The sequence below is a fragment of the Cricetulus griseus genome, chromosome 3 (assembly GCF_003668045.3).
Source record: "Cricetulus griseus strain 17A/GY chromosome 3, alternate assembly CriGri-PICRH-1.0, whole genome shotgun sequence".
NCBI classification, from domain to species: Eukaryota; Metazoa; Chordata; class Mammalia; order Rodentia; family Cricetidae; genus Cricetulus; species Cricetulus griseus.
The window spans coordinates 113,756,130-113,782,254 of NC_048596.1; the positions used below are offsets into that span (position 1 = coordinate 113,756,130).

Genomic DNA, 26,125 nt, shown 5'->3' on the forward strand with positions numbered 1-26,125 from the left:
CTTGGTTCATTTTCTGGGACAGTGAGTCTCACGTTACACCAGTTGTCTACAGAAAATAAGATGGACATCAGCCAAGTCTGCCCCACTTACTTCCTGGTCTTGTTGCCAAAAGAGCTACTTACATATCAGTATCCCACCTTGTACCCATCCCACAGCAATGCTGAGAAGAGCAGACAGAAGGGTCCACTGGTAGAGAAGATGTCATGTGTGGCACCAGGCAAGACAGCATGCACCTCATCTCCATGTCCCTGAGCCACCATGTAGCTCTCAATCCTCCCCCTCCTACTGGGGAATCTGGTGAAGTCATCAGACTGAGGGCCAGAAGACCAACTGTCCTTCCCTCAGGTTCTGACCAGAGAACAAACTCCATGTCTGAGAGGGGGACAGAGGCAGGGAAACAAGTCCAACCTGAACTCAAGACAAGGCACAGGAAATAGGTGGAATGGGCCCTGGATTGGAGTGAGGAGGCACACTGTCTGAGCAGAGTGAGATGGTCTGGACTTGTGGATATTGACATTTAATTAATTTAAGAACAATTTAAAATATAGTTTCTTATCTACTGGCCACACGGCAGATGTTCCATAGCTGTAGGAATCTAATACATGAAGAGACGCAAGCATAGACACAGACATACAAATAATCAAAAATAAAATAAAAGTGGGGGAACTGGAGAGATGGTTCAGTGGTTAAGAGCACACACTGCCTTTCCAGAGAACCAGAGTTTAGATTCCAATACCCATGTTGGGTGGCTCACAACCACCAGTAATTCCAGCTCTGCAGGGAAGCAGTAGTAGGTGTCCAACACCTTTTTTGGCCTCTGAAGGTCTGCACACCTGTAGCACATGGTGCTGTCTAGTTTTGTGTCAACTTGACACAAACTAGAGTCACCAGCTTAAGGGAGCCTAAGCTGAGAAAATGCCTCCATAAGATCAGGCTGTAGACAAGTCTGTGGAGCATTTTCTTAACTAGTGATTGATATGGAAGTGCTCAGCCCATTGTGGGTGGGGCCACCCCTTGGCTGGTAGTCCTGGATTCTATTTTTTAAAAAAGCAGCCTGAGCAAGGCTTGGGGAGCAAATCAGTAAGCAGCACCCCTCCATGGTCTCTGCATCAGTTCGTGCCTTCAGGTTCCTGCCCTGCTTGAGTTTCTACCCTTATAGCTTTTGATGATGAACTATTATATGGGAGTGTGAGTGAAATAAACATTTTCCTCTCCAGGTTGCTTTTGGTCATGGTGTTTCATCACAGCAATAGTAACCCTGACTGAGACACACAGATACATACATAAATAGAACAAAATAAATCTATTTCGCTATTAAATTATGTGTGATGGGTGTGGTATGTGAGTACTCGGGAGGCAAGAAGTTTTCAGATTTCTCTGGAACTGGAGTTGCAGGCTGTTGTGAGCCACTTGATATGGGTGCTGTGAACTGAATTTGGGTCCAGTGCAAGCACAGTACCTGCTTTTAACCACTAAGACATCTCTCCAGCCCCACATGCTGCATCTTAAATGAGCCCCAGAACAGCTTCTTGCGTGGTCAAGTGTGACAAGCATGGTTTTGAGGGTCATCTAGAGTCTAGGAAACAGGCTAGCCACAAGTGTGATAATGGGCAGCTTAGCCCTTATGACACCAAGGCTGAAGAATCAGCAGCTGTCCAGTTGCTACCTCACTGCCACCCTCTCTCCTGTCATCTCCCAGATCCCCAACTCACTAACCTCATAAAGAAAAGGGACCAACCAGCCTACAGAAAAAAAAAAAAAAAAAAACTGGTGTTAGGCACTGCCCAGAATAAGAACAAAAGAAAATAGGTCTGGCATCCAAGCACTTGAGAGGGATGGATAGCACTTGGATGCACTCTTTCTGAAAAGATGCCATTGAGATGTTCTCCAAATCAGATGTGACAGTACTAAGGGGTACAAAATGAGGAAGAAGTGTCAGGAGAAGAGCCAGCAGCACAGTCTGAAATGACAGAGACATGGAAAAGGTTTTGGAGGTATCAGCCCAGCGTGAGGGCAAGACCAGGGTAACCAAGGGAGCTGCTGAGAGCCTTCAGAAAGGAAGTCTGGGTTTCTGTACTGAACTCTCACTGAGCACAGGCAGTGAGGGAGCAGGTAGGAGAAGCTGTGCAGATCCTCCTTCTTTCCAGTGGGAGGAAAGAAAGAGCGGGATGTTGTCCTAGACATTGATAGGTCTGTAATTGCAGGTTTAAGAATGCAAACAAAAACTAATGATGATAATTAGTCCTACTCAAAATAAGATGTCTCCTTCCTAAACCACTGCAGAAGATAAAAGCAAACAAAATACAGTCTTCTCGGAAAGGGAACAGAAGAACCACCATGGAAAAATACAGATGACCTCATGGCATGTGGGCAGTGGGCAGAAGGGATCCAACCCCAACAGCACAAAAACAAGCTGCCCCATGAACAAAGACCTAGCGAGTCCATTGAGAATGAGAATTAAATCATTTACTGGCTACTGGATTGTTATGGTGAACATTGGTTAGCATGTCAGCTTTCAGAGACCATTTTCATCTACCTGCGATTAAACAAAACTGCTGAAACCTCTGTGATTGAAAGAAACACTGTACCCCCTCCCTGCTGCACACACACACACACACACACACACACACACACACACACACACACACACACATTCATGTATGCAAGCACACACATACATACACATATACATGCACACACATGCACACAACACATGCCACAGTTATATGCATTCACACACATACATGTATGAATGCATACTTACAGTACATACATGAACACATATACACATATACATGAACACAAATAAGTCCATGAGCTTATATTTCACTTACATGTTTTTCCAAAAGAATTGGTCTGGGGGATACTGTGCATGCAAAGGGAAAACTTTCAGCCCATCAAACCTTCCTGCTGCCTTGGGTGGGGGCTCCAGAAGGTGACTCCACTAAGGGTGACCAAAGTGGGCAGAGGTGGGAGCTCCCTGTAGAGCCTGGAACAGCAAAGGTCAGCCTCCAGCGAACACACTTCTGCCTTTTGGTTGTCAGGGTGAGCCAGAAATCCTATAGGCCCTGCACCTAGGCAGAGGTTAGTCTGGCTGTGATATGCACAAAGCTGAAGGAGTCAGTCCCAGGTGACTGAAGGCCCAGGAAGGGATTCCTGTCTGAAAGCAGCTGGGGTTCCTCCAGAGACAGGAGTTGCAGGGGGAAGGGGTTCCGCCAGTATTCAACTGGAAAATATTGTCTGAGACTACAGTGAATAAATGGGTCCTCACATTAATCTAGAACCCCATGCCAAAGAGCCAACACAGGACCCTCGCCACAACACAGGCCACTTGGAAGCTCTGTACAGCATACACTATTGAAGACTTCCTAAGCATCTTCCTCCATTCTTCCCTCTGGGCTCCATCAACAATGGAGCAGGATAGGGGAGCAGAGGAGGAAAGCAGTGGAGAAGAAAAGAGGAGTCAATGTTGCACCCTCTTCTGTGGGTGATCAGGAAAAGGGGTCCTGGAAGTAGAGAGCAGGAGAAATAGATGGGAGGAAGCCCCCCCCCGTTCTCCCCCCTTGTACCACTTCTCTGTTTCTGTAAAGCAAATCCTTCCACCATAGTGACCACAAGCTGCAATGGCTGGATAGCCAGGTTGCAAAATCCCTGTTTGACAAATGTTCACAAGCTAGTACTAGCTGGCCAGTCACCCGGAAGGCTGAGTTAACAGAGGTACATTTGAACACAGCTTGAGAAAAAAAAAATGGGAATATCTGACTGTGCCTGTAAGATCAGCCCATGCAGTCAAGCAATCACACAAACAACAGGGGACCACACAAGTTCACACTCCAAGAAAGAACTAAGTCTCCGAGATGGTATCCTGCCTATGTATGTGTTAGTTTGCTTTGGTTTTTGGTTTTTTTGAGAGACATTCTCCTATAGCCTAGACTTACTACGGAGCTAAGGATAACCTTGGGCCCCTGATCCTCCTGCCTTGCCTTCCAAGTGTTATTATAGCCATGCACCACTATGCCAAACTCTGTGTGTGTTTTCTAATAGGCTGGTTTTCCTTCTAGAGTGAAAACACTCTGTATCTGGTTGGATGATGATAACTTTTGGGATAGTGCAATGGCTAATCTTGGTTGTCAGCCTGACTACATCTGGAATTAACAAAAACCCAAGCAGCTGGACACACCCATTCAAGAGTTTTTCTTGGTTGGATCATTTGGTATGGAAGACATAACCTAATCTGGGTTTAAGGTCAGAAGACTCACCTAAATCTGGTGGGTAGCCCACTTAACAGGACAGGGAAGGAGAAAGTTTGGGCTTTCTACCATTTGCCATCACTCATTCCTTCACTGGTGCTGGAACCTACTTCTTCAGGATTCCAATGCAGACTGAAAACTGGCAGCTCTCTTGGACTTCCCTGGCACTCTAGCACCAGATTGGGACTACTGAGACATCCAGTCTTGAGGACTGGACAACATATATATATATATATATATATATATATATATATATATATATATAGAGAGAGAGAGAGAGAGAGAGAGAGAGAGATTATATTAGTTATTCAATCAGTTCTGTCCCTTAGAGACCCTAACTAATACAAATGAGGACTGTCTTCCTAAGCACAATGGTGCATATAATCAAGACTGGCTGATACATAGCAAAAGAGATGGCTCAGTGGTTAAGAACATTGCTGTTCTTCCTCCAAAGAACTGAATTTGGGTCCCAGCACCCATGTCAGGCAGTTCAGAACTGTCTAAAACTCCAGTTCCAGGGTGCACATACTCACATGCTGACACATATCTATGCATAAATACATATAATAAAAATAAAAATTTTACAAAAGGCTAGTTGATATAACTTTGTCAAATTATTAAAACCAAATAATACTGAAAGAAAATGCGCTGAGAAAATGATTTAAAATGTATATCCTAGGTAGGAGATGAATGTCGATGGATGCCTGTTCATCTGACTGTCACCACACACATTCTCCTATTCCACCATTTTACTCAGCTCTTTAATGTATTATGAAGCACCTTAGGCAAGATTCTTGCTAAAACAAGAGGCTTATATGGCTCACGAGTGCCACTCAAACACATGGTATAAGCCATGGCATGGGCTCTCAGACAGGTTGATGTGCACCTGGGTCTACTTGGTCTCTCTCCTCAAAAAGCAACACGTTATGAACTATGGGGATTCCACCCTAATGACTTAATCTAGTTTCTTCCCCAGAGTCCCACCTCTACACACCATCTTCCTGCTCCTTTTCCTGTTTCTTGAGACAGGGTTTCACTATATTGCCCAGGGTGATCTCAAACTTGTGAGCTCAAGTGTTCCCACCTCCCGCTTCAGCTTCCCATGTATCTAGGCCAATTAGACACTTCTGATACTTTACAAAGCAGTAAGATAAAAGAAGAAACCACCAAAAGCATTTGAAGAAGTAGCCAGTTTACATAAGGGAAAATTAAGTGTCAAAATTCCATGTCTATCTGTGTCTTCTGCAATTACAAGATGCTATTTGAAAGAACAGTGAGATGCATCTATTAAACAAGCAAGTTATAAAAAGAACTAGAAAATAAATACTTTGAAAAATAAAAAGAACTAGACACTCCTGGACACTGATGTTAAAAGAACCGCTTGGAGAGGCTTTGCTACATAGCAATTCAGCATTGTATAAAAACAGTTTCAAAAAGCATGCAGATTTTGACTCCAAAATTTTGGCTCCAAGATTTTTTTCCCCAAATAACATGCTTCATTGATGCAAAGGATTGACGAAAAGGACACACCCTGCAGTGTTTTATGTGGTCGTGAACATCTTGAAATAGTCCAAACAGTGATCAGAGATTGGCTAATTCAGCACCCCTCCCAACTAGAAAAGTCAAGTGACTATTGAAATGTTGGCAACTATTAAAGTAGATATCAGAACACACATCACACTCTTCACTCTTTTTTTAATGTATTCATTTAGAGTATTTTCATGACAAGACTTTAAAAAGTAGAAATAACCAATTTAGAATGCATTTAGCATTACAAGCCAATTTCCTAGAAAATAGCTTTTTTCTTTGACCTATTAATTACTTATCTGGGAATTTAGCCCAAGGTAACACAAATTAAGTATAAAATGTACACTGTAGCACTTTTCTAATCATTCAACAGGTTTAAAGAAGCTACATCTTCAGCTACACAGGTTGACTAAGAAATTATGGTCTCACAGTAATATCTCATTGATATTTACAAAGGTTTACAACAACACACTACTTGTTGCAGTCAATTGTAGGCTTATAAGGTCTGGAAGTCATAGAATATTCCAGACTGAAAGGCCTCTCAGTTCTGCTGGTCCAGCATTCTTTACATTAGGGATTTTCACTGTGTGTGCTCATACACACACCCTTACATGCACATTTACAGACACTCATACCCATTCACACCCATTCACACCCCCACACTCATGCCCACTCAAATACTGTGTTAGTGACTATTGTGCAGTGATAAAAAAAAAAAAAAACTCTTACAAAAGCAACTCAAGGAAGAAAGGGTTGAGTTTTGGATTAAGGTCCTAGAGGAATAGACTTCATAAGGGTAGGAAAGACATGGCAGCCAAGAAACAGATCACACAGATCACACAGATCACATTTCACTAATGAGGGAGGGAGGGAGGGAAGGAGGAGAGAGAGAGAGAGAGAGAGAGAGAGAGAGAGAGAGAGAGAGAGGACAGGAAATGTAGCAAGCTTTCTTGTTGGACTCTCTTTGGATCACCAGAGACATTATTAATTATGAAAGCTTGGCCTTTAGCTTAGGCTTGTTTCCAACTAGTTCTTATAACTTAATTTAACCCATTTCTATTCATCTACCTCTTGCCATGTGTGGCTCAGTTACCTCTCTTTTTTTTTTTTTTCTTTCGAGACAGGGTTTCTCTGTGTAGCTTTGGAGCCTATCCTGGCACTCACTCTGGAGACCAGACTGGCCTTGAACTCACAGAGATCTGCCTGCCTTTGCCTCCTGATTAAAGGGATTAAAGGCGTGGGCCACCAATGCCCGGCCAGTTACCTCTCCTTAATAAGGCACATCCAACTTGCTCTGAGTCTGATGGCCAATTTCTCATGCCTAGATTCCTCCTCTGCTTCCTCTCTCTCCCTGGAAGTCCCACCTATCCTCTCCTGCTTACCTATTGGCCATTTAGCTCTTTATTAAACCAATCAGAAGAGGTGGCTTGTCAAATATATGTCTTCACAACAAGGAAATAGCATAAGACTCTCAAAGCCCTCCCCCAGTGACATTGTTCCTCCAGTAAGCTTTTACCTACTAAATATTGCATATTGTTGGCAAATCATCACCACCAACTGGGGACCAACCAAATGTTCAAATACATGAGCCCATGGGAGCCATTTCTCATTCAAACTACCATTCACATTTATACTCATATGTACATTCATAAGTACACACACTTATATACCCTCACACACATTCACACACCCATTTACCCTCATACATTTTTTCAAACACACACACACAGAGTCAGCTCTCTCACCTCTACCTAAGACTGAGCTCCCATCGTCTTGCAGCTTGATACTCATATCTACCTCTTTCTTTTTTTTTTTTAAAGATTTTATTTATTTATTATGTATGCAACATTCTGCACACCAGTAGAGGGCACCAGATCTCATAATGGATGGTTGTAAGCCATCTTGTGTTTGCTGGGAATTGAACTCAGGACCTCTGGAAGAGCAGTCAGTGCTCTTAACCTCTGAAATGTCTCTCCAGCCCCCTGCTTTATTCTTTACTTAGTAGTAACTGCTCTGGGAAATTTCCTCCTCTCACATCCCTGGGACAGTCTCTCATGAGTTGGCATCCCGGCTGGGCTGTACTTGGCCTCCCTGGGACAACGCCTTTCCCATGAGCTTCCCACCCCTGTCCTCAGCTGCCACTGTGCATGCTGGTGGACTGATTTGATTCAGGCCTCTTCTCATATCCCACTGCCTCTGCCCCAGAGCTTTGCATCGCCTCCCCCTTGGCTATGCACCTCAAAACCCTAAAGAAATAGGCTCAGAGTGGCAAACTTCTGGAGAGGTGGCTCAGTAGTTAAGATCTCTGACTGCTTTTTCAGAGGACCCAAGTTCTATTCCTAGTGCCCACATGGTGGCTCACGAGTATGTAACTCTGGTTACAAGTGACCCAATGACGCCAGATCTCTATGGCCACCAGGGGGGCAAATCATTAATATACATAAAATAAAAACAGAAGTCTTTTGTTTTAAGTGGCAAATTCCTTCATAGCTTCATACCCTTGTCTAACTCCAGCTGAGGCCCAGAAAGGTGGCACATTCTGTCCCAGAAAGCATTTGGACATATACTGTCAAGAAGAGCTCAAAGACAGAAATCAATCCCTACCCTGCAGGGGTTCAAACATGGGAATATGGGTCTCAGGGAATTCACAATGAAGGTCTGTCCTAGAGGAGTCAGGGACCTCCTTGCATTGGAATGAGGGGCCCCTTTGTGCCATTTCTTGTAAGATATAAATCTCAAGCCCCAGAGGGCCCAGCCACCCCTGCTCATAGAAGAGGTTAATCTGTAGACCTTCTGTGATGACAGCCACAGTCACCGGCTTGGGGCCTAAGTGAGGAGAGCATCAAAGAGGCCTCAGTGTGTCAGGCCTGGCTGGAGTCTCCCTGCCATGGGAAGTATACAGGCTGGCAGGAGCAGACCCAAGCAGACCACATGCCCTGGCATTCTCAGCATTCCACCTAAGACAGCCCCTTAGGCCCAAAGCCAGGTCCCCTAAACCACTGACTTTAGAATGTCACTTGGGGACCTCAGGAGACTCTTGGAGAGAGGAAAAAAGACAAAAGCATTCTGGGTGTGGTGGTGAGCATCTAGCAGGGATCTGGCAAATAGGCTGTTGAGGTCCACAGTGTTCAGAAAGCCCAGGTTTGTGAGAACTCTGAACAGACTCTCGGGAGACTGTGCCAGTGACCCAGCTGCCAGCTTAGCTCTCCCCAGATTGGAACCCAGTTGGAAAGGACTCTTTAGTCTCTGGCTTTATAGCACTGGGTGGGATCTCTTAAAAATCTTTATGTCAGCAAGTATCACAGTCAGCCTGCAGCCTCCTGCTAGTCATGGAAGACTCTGGGACTCTGCCTTAATCTGGTTCCTCAAGCAAGGCCATATCACCTGGGAGTGGAGGCCACAGTCACAGTTCAGTCAAGTAACACAGTGGTGGGAACAGCAAGCTTTCCTGCCCGGAAGGAAGCTGTGCTATCCACACTGGGCAGGTGTCCGTCCTTCTTCTAGAACAATCTCTGTGGCCCATGCAGTTAGGGCCCATTGGGGTTAGGGATGTTAACTTCTCTGGGCTTCAGCTTCCCTGTGTGTAAGGTGATATAGTGTCTACCACATAGGGCTACTGGGGTGATATAAACTATTTTAAAATGTGTTGAGTGGTCACATGGCATGGTGCTTGTATGTAAGTCAGGAGACAATTTTTAGGAGTTGGTTCTTTGCTTCCACCTAGAGAATGTTGAGATCCAGCTCAGGTCATCAGCATGGTGTGTGTCAGGTTCCCTTACCTACCCAACTGTCTCTACAACCTAAATTAATTTATGTTCCATTAAAGGATGCACAGGGGTCAAATGATAATTTGTACTTCAAAGAGAAATTGAGGGACAGGGGTGCAGGCAGATTTTTCACAAGACACTTTGATCATGATGGAGCAATGAATAACAGATGAAGAATTCTCACCAGAGGGCTTTGGTGAAAAAACGCACAGGCTGGCTAAACAGCCGGGCACAGCCAGTCTCTGCTGCCCCCTAGTGGATTCAACACTCAAATTACAAATGGCTCCTGAATGGGAAGACAATGTGGAGATTGCAAACCGCTTCCCAAGGGCTGTTTTGTTTTTCCGACTAATAAGAAGAGAGAACATGGACTGGAACCTTTTGAAGAAAGAAGTTTTCACAGTTCTATTGCCTCAGCCTCTCAAGTGCATGGACTTCAGGGGTGTGCTGACACCTCTGATTGACAGGAATCTTGTAAAGGAGATGGGGCTCTCACTGCTTGTTACATCACTACCCTTTCTGCCTCTGCCCACTACCCTGTAAATAAGCTATATCATCTCAGCTGCAGGGCTGTTGTGAGTATGGGCATAAACGCTAAAGCAGTTCTCAACCTGGGGGCTCAACTTAGACCATCAGAAAACACAGATATTTACATTATGATAACAGTAGCAAATTACAGTTATAAAGTAACAATGAAACTAATTTTATTGTCAGGGGTCACCACAGCACGAGGGGCTGTATTAAGGAGTCACAGCATTAGGAAGGTGGAGAAACATCAGCCTAGAACACAGCTCTGCAACGGAGCTTGCGAAAAGTCGACCCGACCACAGTCTAATACTGTGAAGGCAATAAAAATGGGTTTCAATCGGGAACTGTTGCCACAGAAGAGAGCGTTCTGAACACAGCATGAGCAGTTGGGATTTATAACGGAGGCAGCGTAGGGTCAGTGGGTGAAGGTGACAGAGAACACACTAGGGATGAGGGGACCCTGGCTTACTGGGTCCTTACTAAAACATCATGTCAGGGGTGACAGAGGATGAAAACTTAATCGGATATCATGCTCCTTTTCTTCACTGTGACAGGATGTCTGACATAAACAGAGGTTGAGCAGCTTGCTCTCTGTCACAGCTTCAGTCCCTTGTTGCTTGGTCCCATGCGCTAGGGAGGAGTATCACATCAGTGGAAACATGTGGAGGAGGTTGTTCATAGAAACGGAACCAGAGAGGAAGGGGCTGAGGACTAGATACAGCCTTGAACCTCCAAGTCAGCTCCTTCCTCCAACTGGGCCCCATCCTCTCAATTTCCTAGAGCATCCTAAAATAGTGGCATTGCAGGAATTGTTCTTTTTTATTTTTTATTTATTTTTTTAAAGATTTTATTTATTTATTATGTATACAACATTCTGCTTCCATGTACATCTGCACATCAGCAGAGGGCACCAGATCTCAAAACGGATGGTTGTGAACCACCATGTGGTTGCTGGGAATTGAACTCAGGACCTCCGGAAGAGCAGTCAGTGCTCTTAACCTCTGAGCCATCTATCTCTCCAGCCCCTGTAGGAATTGTTCTTCCGTCCCACCATATGGGTTCCAGGGAAACACTTAGGTTGTCAGGCTCAGCAGCAGGGACCTCTACCAGCTGATTCACTCTACTGGTCCCATCCTTGCCTTTTTAATGTTTTCCATTAACAGAGACCACCAAGATTAAGAGGCAAAAGAATAAATTATGAGGTGGCACATGCCTTTAATCTCTGTGAGCTTGAGATCAGCCTGGTCTACAGAGCTAGTTCCAGGACAGTCGGGGCTGTTCCCAGAAAAACTCTGTCTCAAAAAAACAAAACAAACAAACAAAATGTTTTTGGTTTGTTTTTTAGTTTTTGTTTTTGTTGTTGTTTTTCAAGACAGAGTGTCTCTGTGTAACAACCCTGGCTCTCCTGAAACTTGCTTTGTAGACCTGGATGGACTTGAACTCACAAAGATCTGCCTGCCCCTGTCTCCCACAAATACTTTTTTTTTTTGATGAGTTGACAATATGGCCTGACCCCACTGGACACCTGGGTTGATGGGTCTGCTCCTATAATGTGGTGGTGAATTGGCACAACCCTTTCAGAAAGTGGCAACATACAATAGAAGATATCTTTGCTTCAGTAACCTTCAAATTAACACGAGGAGACTAATTTCACCAGGAACTATATAAGTTCAGAAGTAACAGAGAAGTCACTTTCATCGGAGAATGAGCAGTGACCAGCACAGTGACCCTGTGTGCTCCTCTGTCCCCTCCTACATTTGGACTGAATGAAACAAGGAAAAGCTGGGGAAGAAATACAAGTCAGAAGTACAGAAGCTTCTCCAAACTTGCCCTCATGGATGTTGACCTCTCAGAACTCAATAGCAACCTAAAGCAACACAACACAGGGCAGAAACTCAGAGCCAGTCTAGACGCCTTTGCAACTGGACCTTACAGCTATTGAATCATTCTCTGTCTGAGAAGGCTCTGACTTGCCAACCTCATACAGGATGCCCTGGGGGTCAGGTGTTCACCTCTGGTCCCCATGACCATCAAGGAAATGGAATAGTAGGGTCGACTTGGCAGGCTAGCAGGGTGGCTCGAGCCTTGGACTGCAGCAGGTACTCCTAGAAAGGGACAGACAGGAGGCTGTTTTGGGCCATCCACCACAGAAGACTACTCGGACCTGGGTTTAAACAATAGAAAGTCTTCATTAGCCAGCCAACAACTATACCTGGTGTTCTGGATCCTAGTATAGCCCTGAGCCTTTCTCGGAGTGAGCTTCTAAGTGCAAAACTATATCCTAAGTTGACAGACTTTGGTTAACAAGAACAGTTAGCCAGAAGCAGAATTACAGAAGCCAAAAAGCAAGGTTAGTACATTTAGAGGCTTTCCCAGAACTATGGATATTGATGGATTAGGTCTTTGTTTTCATTTTGGCAGGTGGTGCTGACTACATGCTGAGTTTTATGGCCTGAATGGCACTTCCATCATGGAGTCAGCTCTGCTAAGGTCTGGGGCCTTGTTACAGAGACAGATTCAATCTGGCTCAAGTGCTACTGCAGTCTTCTCTGGAGCCACATCTGGCCTTGCTTTATCCATGATGTCATCTGTAAAATCCTAAGTGAAATTCCGGCACAATGCAAGGATGGAGGTGTTACAGTCACTAGACTGCTCAGCATAAAGCCCAGACAGGGAGACAGAAATAAGAACAAATGAAATTCTATTTCTGCCATGATGACATCAATCTGAAGATAATAATCAGAGACAGTGGCCCCAAAGGAAACTTAACCATGAGAAAGATGTGTTGGCAGAGGAAGTTCTTGTTTTGGTTTGAGATGGAGTCTTAGGAAGGCCAGAAGGGACTTGAAACCTCTGTTGCTGAGGATGGTTCGGATTGCTTTTTCCTGCCTTCCTCTCCCAAGTATTGGATTACAGCTGTTCACCATCACTTGTTCTTATTTTATTATTATTGTAGTGTGCAGTGTGAGTGAGCATACACACTGAGTGCCATGATATGCACATGGAGGTCAAATTTTCTGGAGCTGGTCCTCTTGTCTTTCTATTTAGGGACCCAGGGATCAAACTTTGTTAGTTTATTTATTTGTCTGTCTGTTTTTCCAGGTTTTCACCAAGCACTTTTACCTGCTGAGACATCTAATCAGCCCAAGTTCTTTCTTTCATAGAGCTTTTAACCATTGCTGTGAATTTACTTATTTTTGAAATAAGTCTTGATGTTTAGCCCAGGATGGCCTTGAACTTGCAATGATCCTCACATCTCAGCCTCTGGAAGTTCAAGCATGAGCTACCACAACCTGCCTTGTGATATCATCCTAATAAAATTCAAGATTTTAGATGGGTGTGGTAAGGCTGCAGAGCAAGGCCCTACTTCAGAAACAAACAAACAAACAAACAAACAAGATTTCAATTGTTATTCATAAACAAAAAACAAAACCCTGGGAATTCAGAGAATTTGAGCTTTTACTATGGGGAAACAGCAAGAATAATTCTGGCAGCCCAGAAGAATCCAATGTTTTCTTTCTTTGAAGCCATGCTCTCCAATTCCATTGACCATTACAACAATGGGAATCAGACATGACTTAGTCCCTTTGTGACACTGACACCTACTTAGACAAAGTGATTTAAAAAAAAAAATGCTTTGGAGGGAAGGATTTTGTAACTTGAAAATTTCTCCTTTTTTTTTTCTTCTGTTCAAAATTATATGAAGCTAGGTATGGTGGTACACACCTTCAATCCCAGCACTTGAAGGTCTGGTCTATATACATAGAGCATGCCAGGCCATCTAAGGCTACATAGTGAGACACTGTCTCAACAAATACATAAATAAACAAACAAATAAATAAATGCATAGTACACAATGCTCTTGTAGAGGGGCTGCATTGGGTTGCTAGCACTTAAGTCCAGGTAGCCAACAATTGGCTATAACTCTAGCTCCAGGATATCTGATGTCTTCTTCTGGACTCTGAGGGAATGTGCACACATGTACACATATACATATAACTTAAAAACATAGTAATAATAAATCTTGAAACCCTTATCAAATGATTCTATTACAGTGTTATTTAACATGCAAACCGTATTGTTATACATAAAACAAATTATAGGGCCAGGTGGTGGTGGTATACACCTTTAATCCCAGAACTCTGGAGGCAGCCTTGTCCACATAGTGAGTTCCAGGACAGTCAGGGCTGTTACACAGAGAAAGCCTGTCTCAAAAAAAAAAAAAAAAACAAAAAAAAAAAAAAAAAAAAAACAGAAACATCACACATTGTGAGCCCTTTCCTTTAGGAGGTGCAAATGAAAATGGTTTCTTTCTTTTCAGATTAACAAAGCAGACAACATGCATCCTGTCCTGACAAAGGGGCCAAGGTCCACATCTAATGGGGAGGAGGCTCTAAAGTCCAGGCTGCTTCTCCCCAACCTGGGATAAAGACCCTAGTATAGGCATTTCCTGAAAGCACTGGAGGCAGAGGCCACCTGCCAAACAAGGCCAAGCTCTCTGAACCTTTCTCTCCTCACTGTTCAGTTTTGAGAAAGCAGCATCTAACTAGAGATCGAATCTTCCCAGCTCAGAGCAGGGAGGGAGGTCCAGGAGAATTCACTGCAAATGCTGCTATTGGCTCAAGGCTGGGAAATGCTGAAAAGCTGTGTCTACTGAACACTGAATGAAAGAGGAAAGAGATAGGTTTGGCATCTACTCATTCAGAATTGGCCAACAGCAAAAGAATACATCAAGCCGAGGGTAACTAACACATAAGGCTGGCTGGCCTCAAATTTGCTATGTAGCCAAGGATGACTTTGAATTTCTGATCCTCCTGCCTCTGTCTCATATGTACTTGTGAAATCATCAAATTGGGTTTAAGTGATGGCTGGGATTGACTCTAGGTCTCTGTGCATGCTATCAAGCACTACTAACTCAGCCATATCCCCAATCTCAATACAGACAAATACTCTATGGGGGGGGAGGGGAAGCCAAGGTGGAGAGTCTCCATTTGAGTTTTTCTGAGTTGGAGAACTTAATAAAAAGTTGATTTTTAAGTCAAACAGCTCAAAGATGAGATTTAAAAACTGACGGATATTTAAAAATCATTTCAGAGACAGGCATGGCATGTAACACATGTAAACTAGGAATTCAAGGGGCTGGTGCAGAAGGATCTTCCGTTGCAGGCTAGCCTGGGCTACTTGAAGGATTTGAGATCAGCTAAAGCACCATAGGAAAATCTTGTCTCAAAGTAACAAAACAAAGCAAAACAAAAATGTTTTAGAACTAAGGAAAAAAATTGCCGTGCAAAAACCGTACAGAAAACTACAGCTAAACTGACAATAAAAGATAAATTTCATGTAATTTTTTATACCAGAGAAGAGGGAGCTGAATCTGTAACTGAAAATTTAAAAAAAAAAAAAAATCAGCATGAAGATGTTTCCCAGCAAAATGATAGAATGTTGGTTAGTAGAAAGATCTGGGCTGGCAAGATGATTCAGTGGGTAAAGGCACTTGCAGCCAAGCCTGGTGACCTGAGTTCAGTCCCTGAGACCCACATAATAGGAGGGAACCAACTCTAACAGGTTGCCTGTCCTCTGACCTCCACATAGGATCCAGGACATTTGCATGCCTACATATATGCTGCACAAATAAACAAATGTAAAAAAACAAAACAAAAAAAGACTTTTATAAGTAAGGACTCTTAGACTCTGCTAGAAAGAAAAACCACTCTCTCACATGGGTAACAATAAGGTATGACCTCAGACCTGTCCAAAGGGGTAGAATGTGATGTGCTGAAGAAAAATCCAGAAAAATCATACCTGCCACATTGTCCCGCAAACATAAAGGTTAACATAATGCTCACAGAGGGTGACCAGTCCTTTTGTGTTGTTGTCGTTTTGTCTTGTCTTTTAAAACAGAGTTTCTCTGTATAGTCTTGGTTGTCCTGGAACTACTACTCAGAAATGCTGATAACTAACTCAGTGCCAGGACCAATTTCCAGTACAGGAGCATCCCTGAGGAGATGGTGGTCCCGGACACTGCAGTGAAGCTGTTGTGCTGTTCAGATGCAGCTGCAGTCACTTTAACAGCAGCAGGTCCTTCTGACAGCAGGAGACTAGAGAACAAAACACAGGGCCAACTTATGGAGGAAGCTGAGAAAGCTTCTCTATGCTAAGAGAATGCTGTACACCAAGAATTCTGAGTACATATAAGTTGTGTGACAGATTCCTCTCAACTACTCCTTTTTGTTTTGTTTAGTGGTGGGTTTTTTTGTTTGTTTGTTGTTGTTGTTGTTGTTTTGGTAGGGGTCAAAGTTTCAGGTGTAGGTGAGGCTGGCTTCAAACTACATAACCTGCTGGGCGTTGGTGGCGCACGCCTTTAATCCCAGCACTCAGGAGGCAGAGGCAGGCGGATCTCTGTGAGTTCGAGGCCAGCCTGGTCTCCAGATCGAGTGCCAGGATAGGCTCCAAAGCTACACAGAGAAACCCTGTCTTGAAAAACCAAAAAAAAAAAAAAAAAAAAGAAAAAGAAAAAGAAAAAACCAAACTACATAACCTGGCCTGACCTGGCTGGTCTCGAACCCCTGATTCTTCCATCTCTACTTTCTAAACACTGGGATTACAGGCATGCATCACTGTACCTGCTTTTCCGACCTTGATACCACTGTAAGGAATCCATAGTTTGTAAGTCAATGACTTCCGTATACTTTAATTCTCCTCTACCTGACTCAAAGAAGCAAGCACCAATACACCCCATCCCCTCGTGCTTGAGAGATTTGAAATAATGCAAAAACACTGGGCAGTTTGGGTAGTATTAATGATTAGGGAAGATAATTAGATTTTTCTGGATTTCAAACAATTGAGTTGTAATAAAAGGAAATCTTCATATGCTAATATAATTTCTAGTAGCAATTAAGTATATGTTTGGAGAGGGAAATCTGTTCATTATGGCTTGGAATACACAGCCAGAAACTAGGAACAGCAAGAAACATGGGCTGAGTGCTAGCTCAAGCTCCCCTACCTGTAAACCTGGGAGGCTAAAGGCCTGAGCACTGGGAGGCTCTCTATCCTATCACAGTACTTACTGCTCAGGTACCCCAAACTTCAGCATCCCCTGAAGTCTTTACTCCCCAGTCTAGACTATTCCACAGCCTTCCTGGAGCCCCCTTTTCTGCTGCTTCTCCTTTGCAGAGGTTATTGCCTCAACTATGTATTCTTCTGGCCCTTGGTGGAGCCACTGACCTCCCAACAAGGTAAAAGATTCCACCCACTTGGCCTCCTTCATTCCACATTTCTTCCATTCTCCCCACGGTTACCATATTACATTGTAGGCCATTTGTCTTTTCTGCCATGTCTGCACTGTCCTTGGCACCTAGTATCACCATGTACATTACAGATGATGCATGATTTTGGTGAAATTGGTTCATACTACACAGAAAGCAGTGACAACCCTGTGTCTGCAACATGAAGGCCTCCAGCTACGGGACAAGATGATCAGGGCTACAGACATGACAATAGCCAATCAACTGCCTCCTGTGAAAATAGGCAAACCCCAGGGATGTGGCTAGTCTCAGATTTGCTGGGCCCAGATACTCCCAGGCTGGGTGCCCTGTCCCAGCTTCTGAATTGGCAGCACCCTCAAACAGGACAGCAGCAGATCATCTTCCCAGGCTCACATGTATGAGGACCACAAAAGGCCTCTTTCTGAAGAAGCTCAGCAGGTTGCATCCAGAATACCCTGAGCTGGGGAGGGAGAGGGTATGGCTCACTAAGAGAAACATAAATAGGGATCAAACTGAGGCCAGAATATATATTTATCACTGGAAGCTGGTAAACGTACTTTATTTTTGAAAAACCAATGATCAACAGTAGCTCCACTGGGACGAAGTATTGGCAGCAGGGTAGGGCAATTCTCCACACTGCAACACTCTGACAGTGACACTTTCTAGCCATGTATGTGTACATGGACTGTTCTGAATTTCTTAAAATCACAACTGAGGTTTTAAAGAATGTAAGTTCTTAGAAAAGGCATCCTCACAGAAATGTTCTTTTAGATAGGCTCCAACCCATGAACAGCAAACCCCAGATGCAACAGTAGCACACCATTAGAGTACCATACAAAAGCACAAATTTAGGCACTTTATCAAAGAAAAACACTTAGAAATACTGCAGATGAGGCTCACTCTGGAAGATTCTGCTGGTCCCTCCTCATCAACTTTATAGTTGTCGGGCCATGAGAGCATGAGCCCTCAAAGGAAGCACCCTTCTCTCCTCACATGAGAAAGAACAGCATCCCCTTACAACCACAGGAAGACTGACAGACAATGGATCTCCTGAACTGATGAGGAGGGCTGAAGCCATCTGAAATGATTCCTTAGGATTTGGGTGGCACCATCTCGTGAATCCGCATGTCCTGCATAATGAGCTTGCTGTCTGAATCCCGGGCGTGCAGAGCCAGCTGCACTGCTCATACAGCACACTTATCTTCACCAACTGCACAATCAATGCCTGCCTCAGTCAAGCCACAGGTTCTCAAGGCTTGTCTGACGAGAGCTTATAACGCACAAACACATCAAGTCTGTGCAGTGAAGAGGAGGGAGTGGTACTCTGGAGGTGTCAAGGACTCACCAGATACAAGAGGTACAAAACATCTATCAAGTTTCCATGTCAGGTGATGCCACAGTTAGCATGTTTTGCCAGTGTCCGCTACCAATCACAAAGCCCTGCCTTCATGTGTGAAGCCTTCATACAGTAACTGTGATACTGACCAGAGGTCATGCACAGACCCTTTCTAGAAGACATGAGAATGTCATCTGATATGCAGGTTCCTCACTCCACGGGCCTGCAAGGGGCTGTGTCTGGTCCTGCCTGACCGGCGGGAAGTATGCCACCTGCTAGAGGTCTTCTCTTCTGCTCCCAGCCCGATTGTCCTCCTTGGAAGCCCGTGGTTTGGCATCTCCCTCCTTCTTCTTTTTACCCTTCTCTGGCTTTGTTTTATTTTTCTCCTTGCTTCCTCCTCCTTTGCCAGGGTACACCTGTCCCTCTAGAGTGACATCAGCACACCTGTCTTGGCTGACCAAAAAGTCCTTAATCTCCCAGGCATAGCTCCCATCCCGGAGCATGAAGATAGCACGGTCTGAGCCCACGATGAACCTAGACAGAGAGCAACAAGTTAGCAATGCCAGTGAGGTGCCAAGGGTCAGAGAAAGTTGGGGCACATAACCACACTTAAGTTCCACATAAACACAGAACAGTAGACTGTACTGCCTTGGGATAAGTGGCTGCTGACTTTAATGTTCCTTGGGCTCAAAACAAGCATCCTGCTTGGATCTAGACAGAAGTCAATGCCATAAAAGCCGGGGGAGGGGGGGATAGGGTGTGTGTGTGTGTGTGTGCCCCATTTTTATTTTTAACATTTTGAAATGTCACTTCCATCTCTGTTTTATGTTTTGGTTTTTTTTTTGGGGGGGGGGAGGTTATTTTGTTTTTCCCTAATAAATGGTCTCATGCAGTTCAAGAAGACTTGTTATAAGAATGCCTTTGAACTTCAGAGCCTCCTGACTTCACCTCCCAAGTGCTGAGATTACAGGCATATGCCACTGTGCTCAACTAAGCAATACAATTCTTTATTCTGATGAAGGAAAAGTTAGAGACAAAGTTCAACATAACTTTCAATATCAAACAAGATATTAAAACAAACTTACTGACTTTGCACCAAAAAAAAGCAAAACAAAACAAAACAAACAAAAAACCCAAATGCTTAAAGAAAAAATATTTAAATACATTTAAAGGAATTCATGGACTGGAAAAGTTCAAGATCCTTGGGAAGACTGCCAAAAAAGACACCCTGCTTCAGTCCCAGAAAAATGCCCAGCACACATCGAGGTGAAGTGACACAAAGCTATAATCCCAGTGCTGGAAAGGCAGAGGCAGGAGGATCATTGTAAGTGTGAAGAGTGAGGCCAGTTGGACTAAATGGCCAGAGCTACACAGTAAAACCCTGTCTTAATAATCAGATGCAACCACCCCTCCCCTCAAACCCAGAAAAGCTGCCTAGCCTGGGGTTTTTACCTCTGAACATCATAGTTGGCATTGAACAGGCTGCCCTGCCACAGGCTAGTGATTTCTTCTGTCTCCTTCTCAGTGGGGTTCCCTGACACGGTGACAAACATCATCAGGGTCTTCCCTTTCTTTGTCATTTTCAAGATGCTCTCAGGCTTGCCTGGGTCTAGCTTTGAGAAGTCAACAGGTGCAGAGGGCCTCTTGTGCTCTGGAAGGTCTCCTTCTTCTATGTCGTCATCTTTCTGCCAGGAGAAAGGGATCATTAGCCCTGTCATCAGACTCTCCAATTGCACAGGTACTGCCCAGGATGTCAGAAGCAGGGGTACACCTCACCAAATTACTACAAACAAAAAGATTCCCCTAACATCATTCAGGGTTTATATGTCATATAGGTTTCTATGATGTTTTCAGTCTTAAAGAACCTACCCAACGTGGTAGATTATACAAACAGCCACATTCAGGTATTGTTATGAAAATGTAATTAGCAAAAAAAATCAAATACACTTATAACAAATCTCAAATATAGGCATAGTGGCTAAGGTTCATAATCCCAATGACTTAGATCAAGGAGAAAGCTGGAGAATTCAAGGCCAACTTAAGCAATTTAGCAAGATCTTGACTACAAAATGGCTGGGGATGTGGCTTATTGGTAGAGTGTTTTCCAAGCATGTGTGAGGCCTTGGGGGTCAATCTCCAACATCACTAAGGCAACTTTGTTTTTAAAAAATAACACACAATAGGCACAAAGACATAGTATACAATCCCACTTGTTTAAAGTATTAAGGACAGGTAAAATGAATATGGGATGACAGAAATGATCACACTGGTTTCTTTGGGAGAAAGATGTCTGCCTGAGAACAAACATGAAGGAACATCTGTTATGATGGTCTGTAACCCCATCGACTCACTAGTTCTGTATTTCAATAAGGTGTGTGGGGGTCACACTACTCAAAACCCATTGTGAGCTCAATGACTGAGTGCTTTCCTAGCATGCCCAGGAGCCTAGGTTCCATCCCCAGCAGAACATAACAAACTCCTCCTCCAGCTGCATACTTAAATCCTGCAACCCACTGCACACAAATGTTCAATCTCAGGTGGCAGCTCTGCTCTGTGCAATGGTGTGACCTAGCGATTCTGAAAGCACTTTTTGTGGATTCTAGGAACAGGCTAAGGTATAGACATGCTGAGGGAGACTACAGATTTCTCACTTGGGGGAGACACAAACATTCCTTGTGGAATCAGACTGGAATTGTAGGCACAGATTGACTCCACAGGCAGAGTGAATGGATAAAAATATTAAAATGTAGGTTCTTTGAAGAAAAGCCTAATCATTGCAAGTGAAACAAAAATGAAACCTTAAATATCTTTCTGCGTCAGAAAGAAGTGCTCAATGAATCACACACCACATCAGAATGACGAAGACGCCAACCTGAAGCAGCTTAAGGGCCAAATTTGGAATAATATGAACATCAAAAATAGTAAGGATTTATAACTCCCCATATGGACATAAAGAAATGAAAGAGAAAAAAGAATGCATTATTAACAGTAGAATATCAATAAACATCTAATAAATAGAATAATAACTAGTAAATAGAACAAATGTACACAACAAATTAAAAAAATCTCCAAAAGGGCTGTTGAATTGGCTCAGTGGGTAAAAGCCACTTGCTTTGGCACACTTGATGACCTGAGTTTAATCCCCAGGACCCACATGGTGGGATAAAGAATTGACCTCTCACACCAAACTTGCTCTCTGACCTGTGGCTCACACCAAAAAAAACTAATATCAACTTAAAAGCTGGGCATGGCCTCTCAGGCCTATAATCCCAGCACTGGGGTGGAGGGAGGAAAATGGCTGAGTCTGCTGGTCACTCACCTAGCTTCAGGTTTAGTGAGAGACCCTGCCCCAGGGGAATAAGGTAGAGAATGATAGAGCAGGACACAAGCCAGAACTACAGGTATGCATCACACTCCCAGTCTTGCATTTTCAACTGGTTTCTCCAAGTCTCTCAGTTGTCTGCAGGCAACCAAGCTGAACTCTTTTCTTCTTTCAGAGGCCTTGATAATAGCTACCATCTACTGAGTTACTAGAATATTCCACTTGGACACATCTTATCTCCAGCCTTCAAAGGAAACTGCTCAAGGAATCAGATGAGCCTCAAAGAACAAGCACAATTTAAACATTTACTAGAAGAACTAATGCGAAAGTTAAATATCTATTTCTGGCTTTCAATCCCTCTGGCCTCCACAAAGAAATGAAATCACATCTATTTCCAACACCAGCTGGGCCTCGCCATCAGTTTTCACAGAGTCCTTGCCTCCTCTGCACACACCTGAGGCAGGGCCCTCAGCAAACACTCATGTTAGAGCACTGATAAAAGACTATACTGCAGAAGAACCTTCTCTCAGAGGAGAACCAGGGCTGCCTGGGAAGGGAGCTCACATCTGTAGTGTCTACATACAGTAGCTCAATCTGCAGAGATAGAAGATGAGGGTCACACACTTCCCTCTGGATAAGACTGAGCAGTAAACGAGGGTCACAAGATCATATTTCTCCCTCCTGTCATTGGTGCAGACTTTAGGTGTAACATTGAATGTCCTCATTACAGCCCACCTGCACAGTGCACACCAATGTGTGCAGCAGTGTAGCTAAGTGGTTAAAGAATAGGCTCTGGGCAGGTGTTGGTGGTGCACGCCTTTAATCCCAGCACTCAGGAGACAGAGGCAGGCGGATCTCTGTGAGTTCGAGGCCAGCCTGGTCTCCAGATGGAGTGCCAGGATAGGCTCCAAAGCTACACAGAGACACCCTGTCTCGAAAAACAAAAAAACAAACAAACAAAAAAGAATAGGGTCTGAAGTCAAATGACAGAATTCCAAACTAGACTAACCTGCTGTGACCCTGGGCAAATTGCTTCCAGATAGCTCAAGGTCAGTCTTCAGGAAACAGAGACTCCCTTATCACCGGAGAGAAGATTAAAGGAGATACTGTGTAGCAGACTTCAAAGCCCCTGCCCCCCAGTTTACCCATCCCCCACTTTCCAGCAAGTTTAGTTGTAAACTTGGCATTCCCCTATTCAAAACCCAACAGCTCCAGGGCACATTCTAAACTTGCTTGAAATTATAGCTAAAAAGATGGTACAAGGGGAAATGCTTAATAGCTACCAGAGGAAACAAACATAACTTTTTAAAGTCCATCTGTTCTGATTATAGCTAGTAAAATTATGTTTTCATAAAAAAAGACTAGAAACAGCGTGGAGATGATTAAGTATCGATATGTAGTGCTGTAATATTTGGGTGAGACAACTTTCACCCCCATCAGAACCACCCATTCACTACTTCTAAATACAGTGCAGACCCTATGATATTCAAGACCTCACTGACCTGGTTCCCAGCAACCTTCACTCACTAATACTTTCCTTTAGACCCAGACTAAATTAATTAGCTCTGATACTGAATACTGATTATGAGCTGTACTCTTCCAGTTTTCTTAGTTAATACTTGCACCTGCTTTGAGATGAACACCAACATTTCCTTCCACAATGCATATAAGAAAACCAAAGCAGAGATCTGTACTGGACCAAATTCACAAGCTTAGGTGAATTTGTTTGTGCTGACATAAAGAAAAAAGAATGAATATAAACTAATAAGGTAGTGATGGCATATGCCTTTAATCCCAGCACCTGAGTGGCAGACTCAGGCGGATTCCTGTGAATTCAAGGCCAGCCTGCTACAGAGCAAGTTCCAGGACAGCCAAAGCAAGCAAGCAAGCAAACAAACAAACAAGAATATCAACTAATAAACAGAAAAATGTAAACAACAGATAAACAAATAAAAATCCCCCAGAGAGCTGATGAGTTGGCTCAGTGGTAAAAGGTGTTTGCCTTGGACAGACTTGATGACCTGAGTTCAATCTCCAAAACCTACATGGTAGAAGGAAAGAACTGACTCCCCCCCCAACACCCAACTTGTTCTCTGACCTACACACACACACACACACACACACACACACACACACACACACACACACACACACACACACACACACTGAGGAACATACATGGGCACAGAGATCTCTACCAGACCAAAATGACAAGTTAAATGTATTAAATGTTAACCTGTTGGTCTCTGCTATTCTGCCTGGTACCCAGGTCTCTCTCATAGACTCTTCTCACATACTCTCCTTATCCTGTCTAAAATGAACCTCCTCCCTGCAGCCTTCTGATGTTCCCACAGCATCTTATCTTTATAGGAGCCAACCATTTTTTGTTTCTATGTACTACGGTAATTTCTGTTATCTACTCGTTCTGTCAGATGCCTTGCTCATTTCTGCAGTTTAAAAGGCATTTACTAGAGTCCAAAAAAAAAAAAAAAAAAAAACCAGTTTGAAATCGAGCAGAGAATGAAGGGCTTCCCCATTAGTCATACACATGTCCATTCAAATCCGCTATCATTTTTCTTTTCTCTTTTTGGGACAGGGTCTCACTGTGAAGCCCAAACTAGTTTGAAATTTACTATGTAGTCCAGGTTTAACTAGCCTCCTCCACCAGTCTCTCAAGTATTGGAATTACAAACATGAACTACCATGGCCCCACTACTCCAATTTTTCTGTTGGGTACAGAAAACATGAAAGCAGGAGTGTTTTAAACTTATGCCCAAAAGTCTTTACCCCCCTTGCAACAATATAGAGTTAGCTACAAGTTAAGACATCAGCATCGGAAGCAAACCTGGGGAGTTCTCTTGCAGAAAGAGACAACCTGCCCAAAGTTACAGTGAGTACAGTTGTGTGACTACTGCCCATCAGCTGTGCAAATCAAATAGGGCAGTATAATTACTTTCGGAAAGGGGGAAGGCTGCAACATGCTTCTGATCAGTAACCTCCCCTTATTCATACTCATTGTGACTACACACCCCCGTGCATTCAAGTAAATCAGAAAACGGCCTCTCACAAGACAAATTCACTGTCCTCTTGAATGAAAAACCTGTGTTCCCTTAGCTCCCCCAACCAGTAAAATAAGTCCACCCACGAAATTACAAAAGCCCCGGCAGGAACATACACCGAAAGGAGTCGGAAACCCTCTATATTTGGAAGGATTTCTATTAAAGCTAAAAATCGTTCTCGAGAGACAACCTTCAGAAGCCCACTCACTCCGGAACAGGAGGGCGGAACGAGGGAACGCTCTTCAAGAGCGCTCTCTTCCTGTTTCCCAGCTCCCTGCCCGCCAAGATCAGTGTAGAGACCACCGGGGCATAGCAAGGGAAGTGGGGCCTGCTGATGAAAGGCCAAATCCTGAAGAGTGGCCGAGAAGCCACTGCAATGGACGACCCTGGGGAAGAGAGGCCAAGCCACGGTGGGAGGGGGGTTGTCAACAGCAACTTGGAACAGTCAATAAGGGCCCTGGGTACAGGACAGGGCGAAAGGCCAGGGGACAGAAGTCAAAGGGGCACAAGACCAAGGGGGTTAGGGTTAGCGAGAAGGGATCTAGATGGGGACAGGCCCGGGAGTGAGGGTGGCACGGACCTCCCACTGCTCCAGAAGTCGCGCCATGTCGGCATCATTGTAATCGCGGATGTCCTTCTTCTTTTTCCGTGGAGGTGGGGTGGCTTCGCCCGGCGTGTCGGCCGCGCAGGCCCCAGGAGGAGGGAGCAGCAGAAGGTCCGAGGCACACAAAAACAGGAGGACCGCGCACAGCCAGCTGGAGGCCGCCATGTTAGCCGCCCAGCGTAGCGACGGCGCACACACTGGGCCTGCGCAGACAGCGCTAGAAGTCCGGGAGGAGCCCCGACCTCGCCCCCTGTCCCGCCCCCTGCCTCCAGACCCCGCCCCTAGAGTGTAGGCGCAGCCCCTAGAGTGTTAGGCGCAGAACTACGCCCCGTACTCGCCGCCAGTCCCACCCTCTCAAACTCAGGGGCCAGTGGCTCCGCTTCCTAGCTGTCAATAGCCTACCGCGCCCCGCCTCGTCCCATTTCCTCCAGTCCGGACCTCCTCCGGAAGCCCCGCCCCCTCATGTT

The 26,125-nt window shown here is 44.4% G+C and overlaps 1 protein-coding gene across 1 annotated transcript; it reads right to left on the reverse strand.

Annotated features, from left to right (window-relative positions):
- Positions 1–17,863: 17,863 nt before the first annotated feature.
- Positions 17,864–25,874, reverse strand: Mesd (mesoderm development LRP chaperone). Its single transcript, XM_027407563.2, has 3 exons — positions 25,635–25,874; positions 20,126–20,358; positions 17,864–19,207 (listed from the first exon to the last, which is right to left on the reverse strand). The coding sequence occupies exons 1-3, from the start codon at positions 25,821–25,823 to the stop codon at positions 18,949–18,951; spliced, it is 681 nt and encodes a 226-aa protein (XP_027263364.1). The 5' UTR covers positions 25,824–25,874; the 3' UTR covers positions 17,864–18,948.
- Positions 25,875–26,125: the final 251 nt, after the last annotated feature.

Excerpts from the sequence above, each read along its gene's own strand:
- Mesd (XM_027407563.2), bottom strand. The coding sequence starts at position 25,823 with ATGGCGGCCTCCAGCTGGCTGTGCGCGGTCCTCCTGTTTTTGTGTGCC. Across the intron at positions 20,359-25,634 it reads GACTTCTGGAGCAGTGGGAG|AAAGATGACGACATAGAAGA; the intron begins GTCCGTGCCACC and ends TTCTCCTGGCAG. Across the intron at positions 19,208-20,125 it reads GCCAACTATGATGTTCAGAG|GTTCATCGTGGGCTCAGACC; the intron begins GTAAAAACCCCA and ends CTCTCTGTCTAG.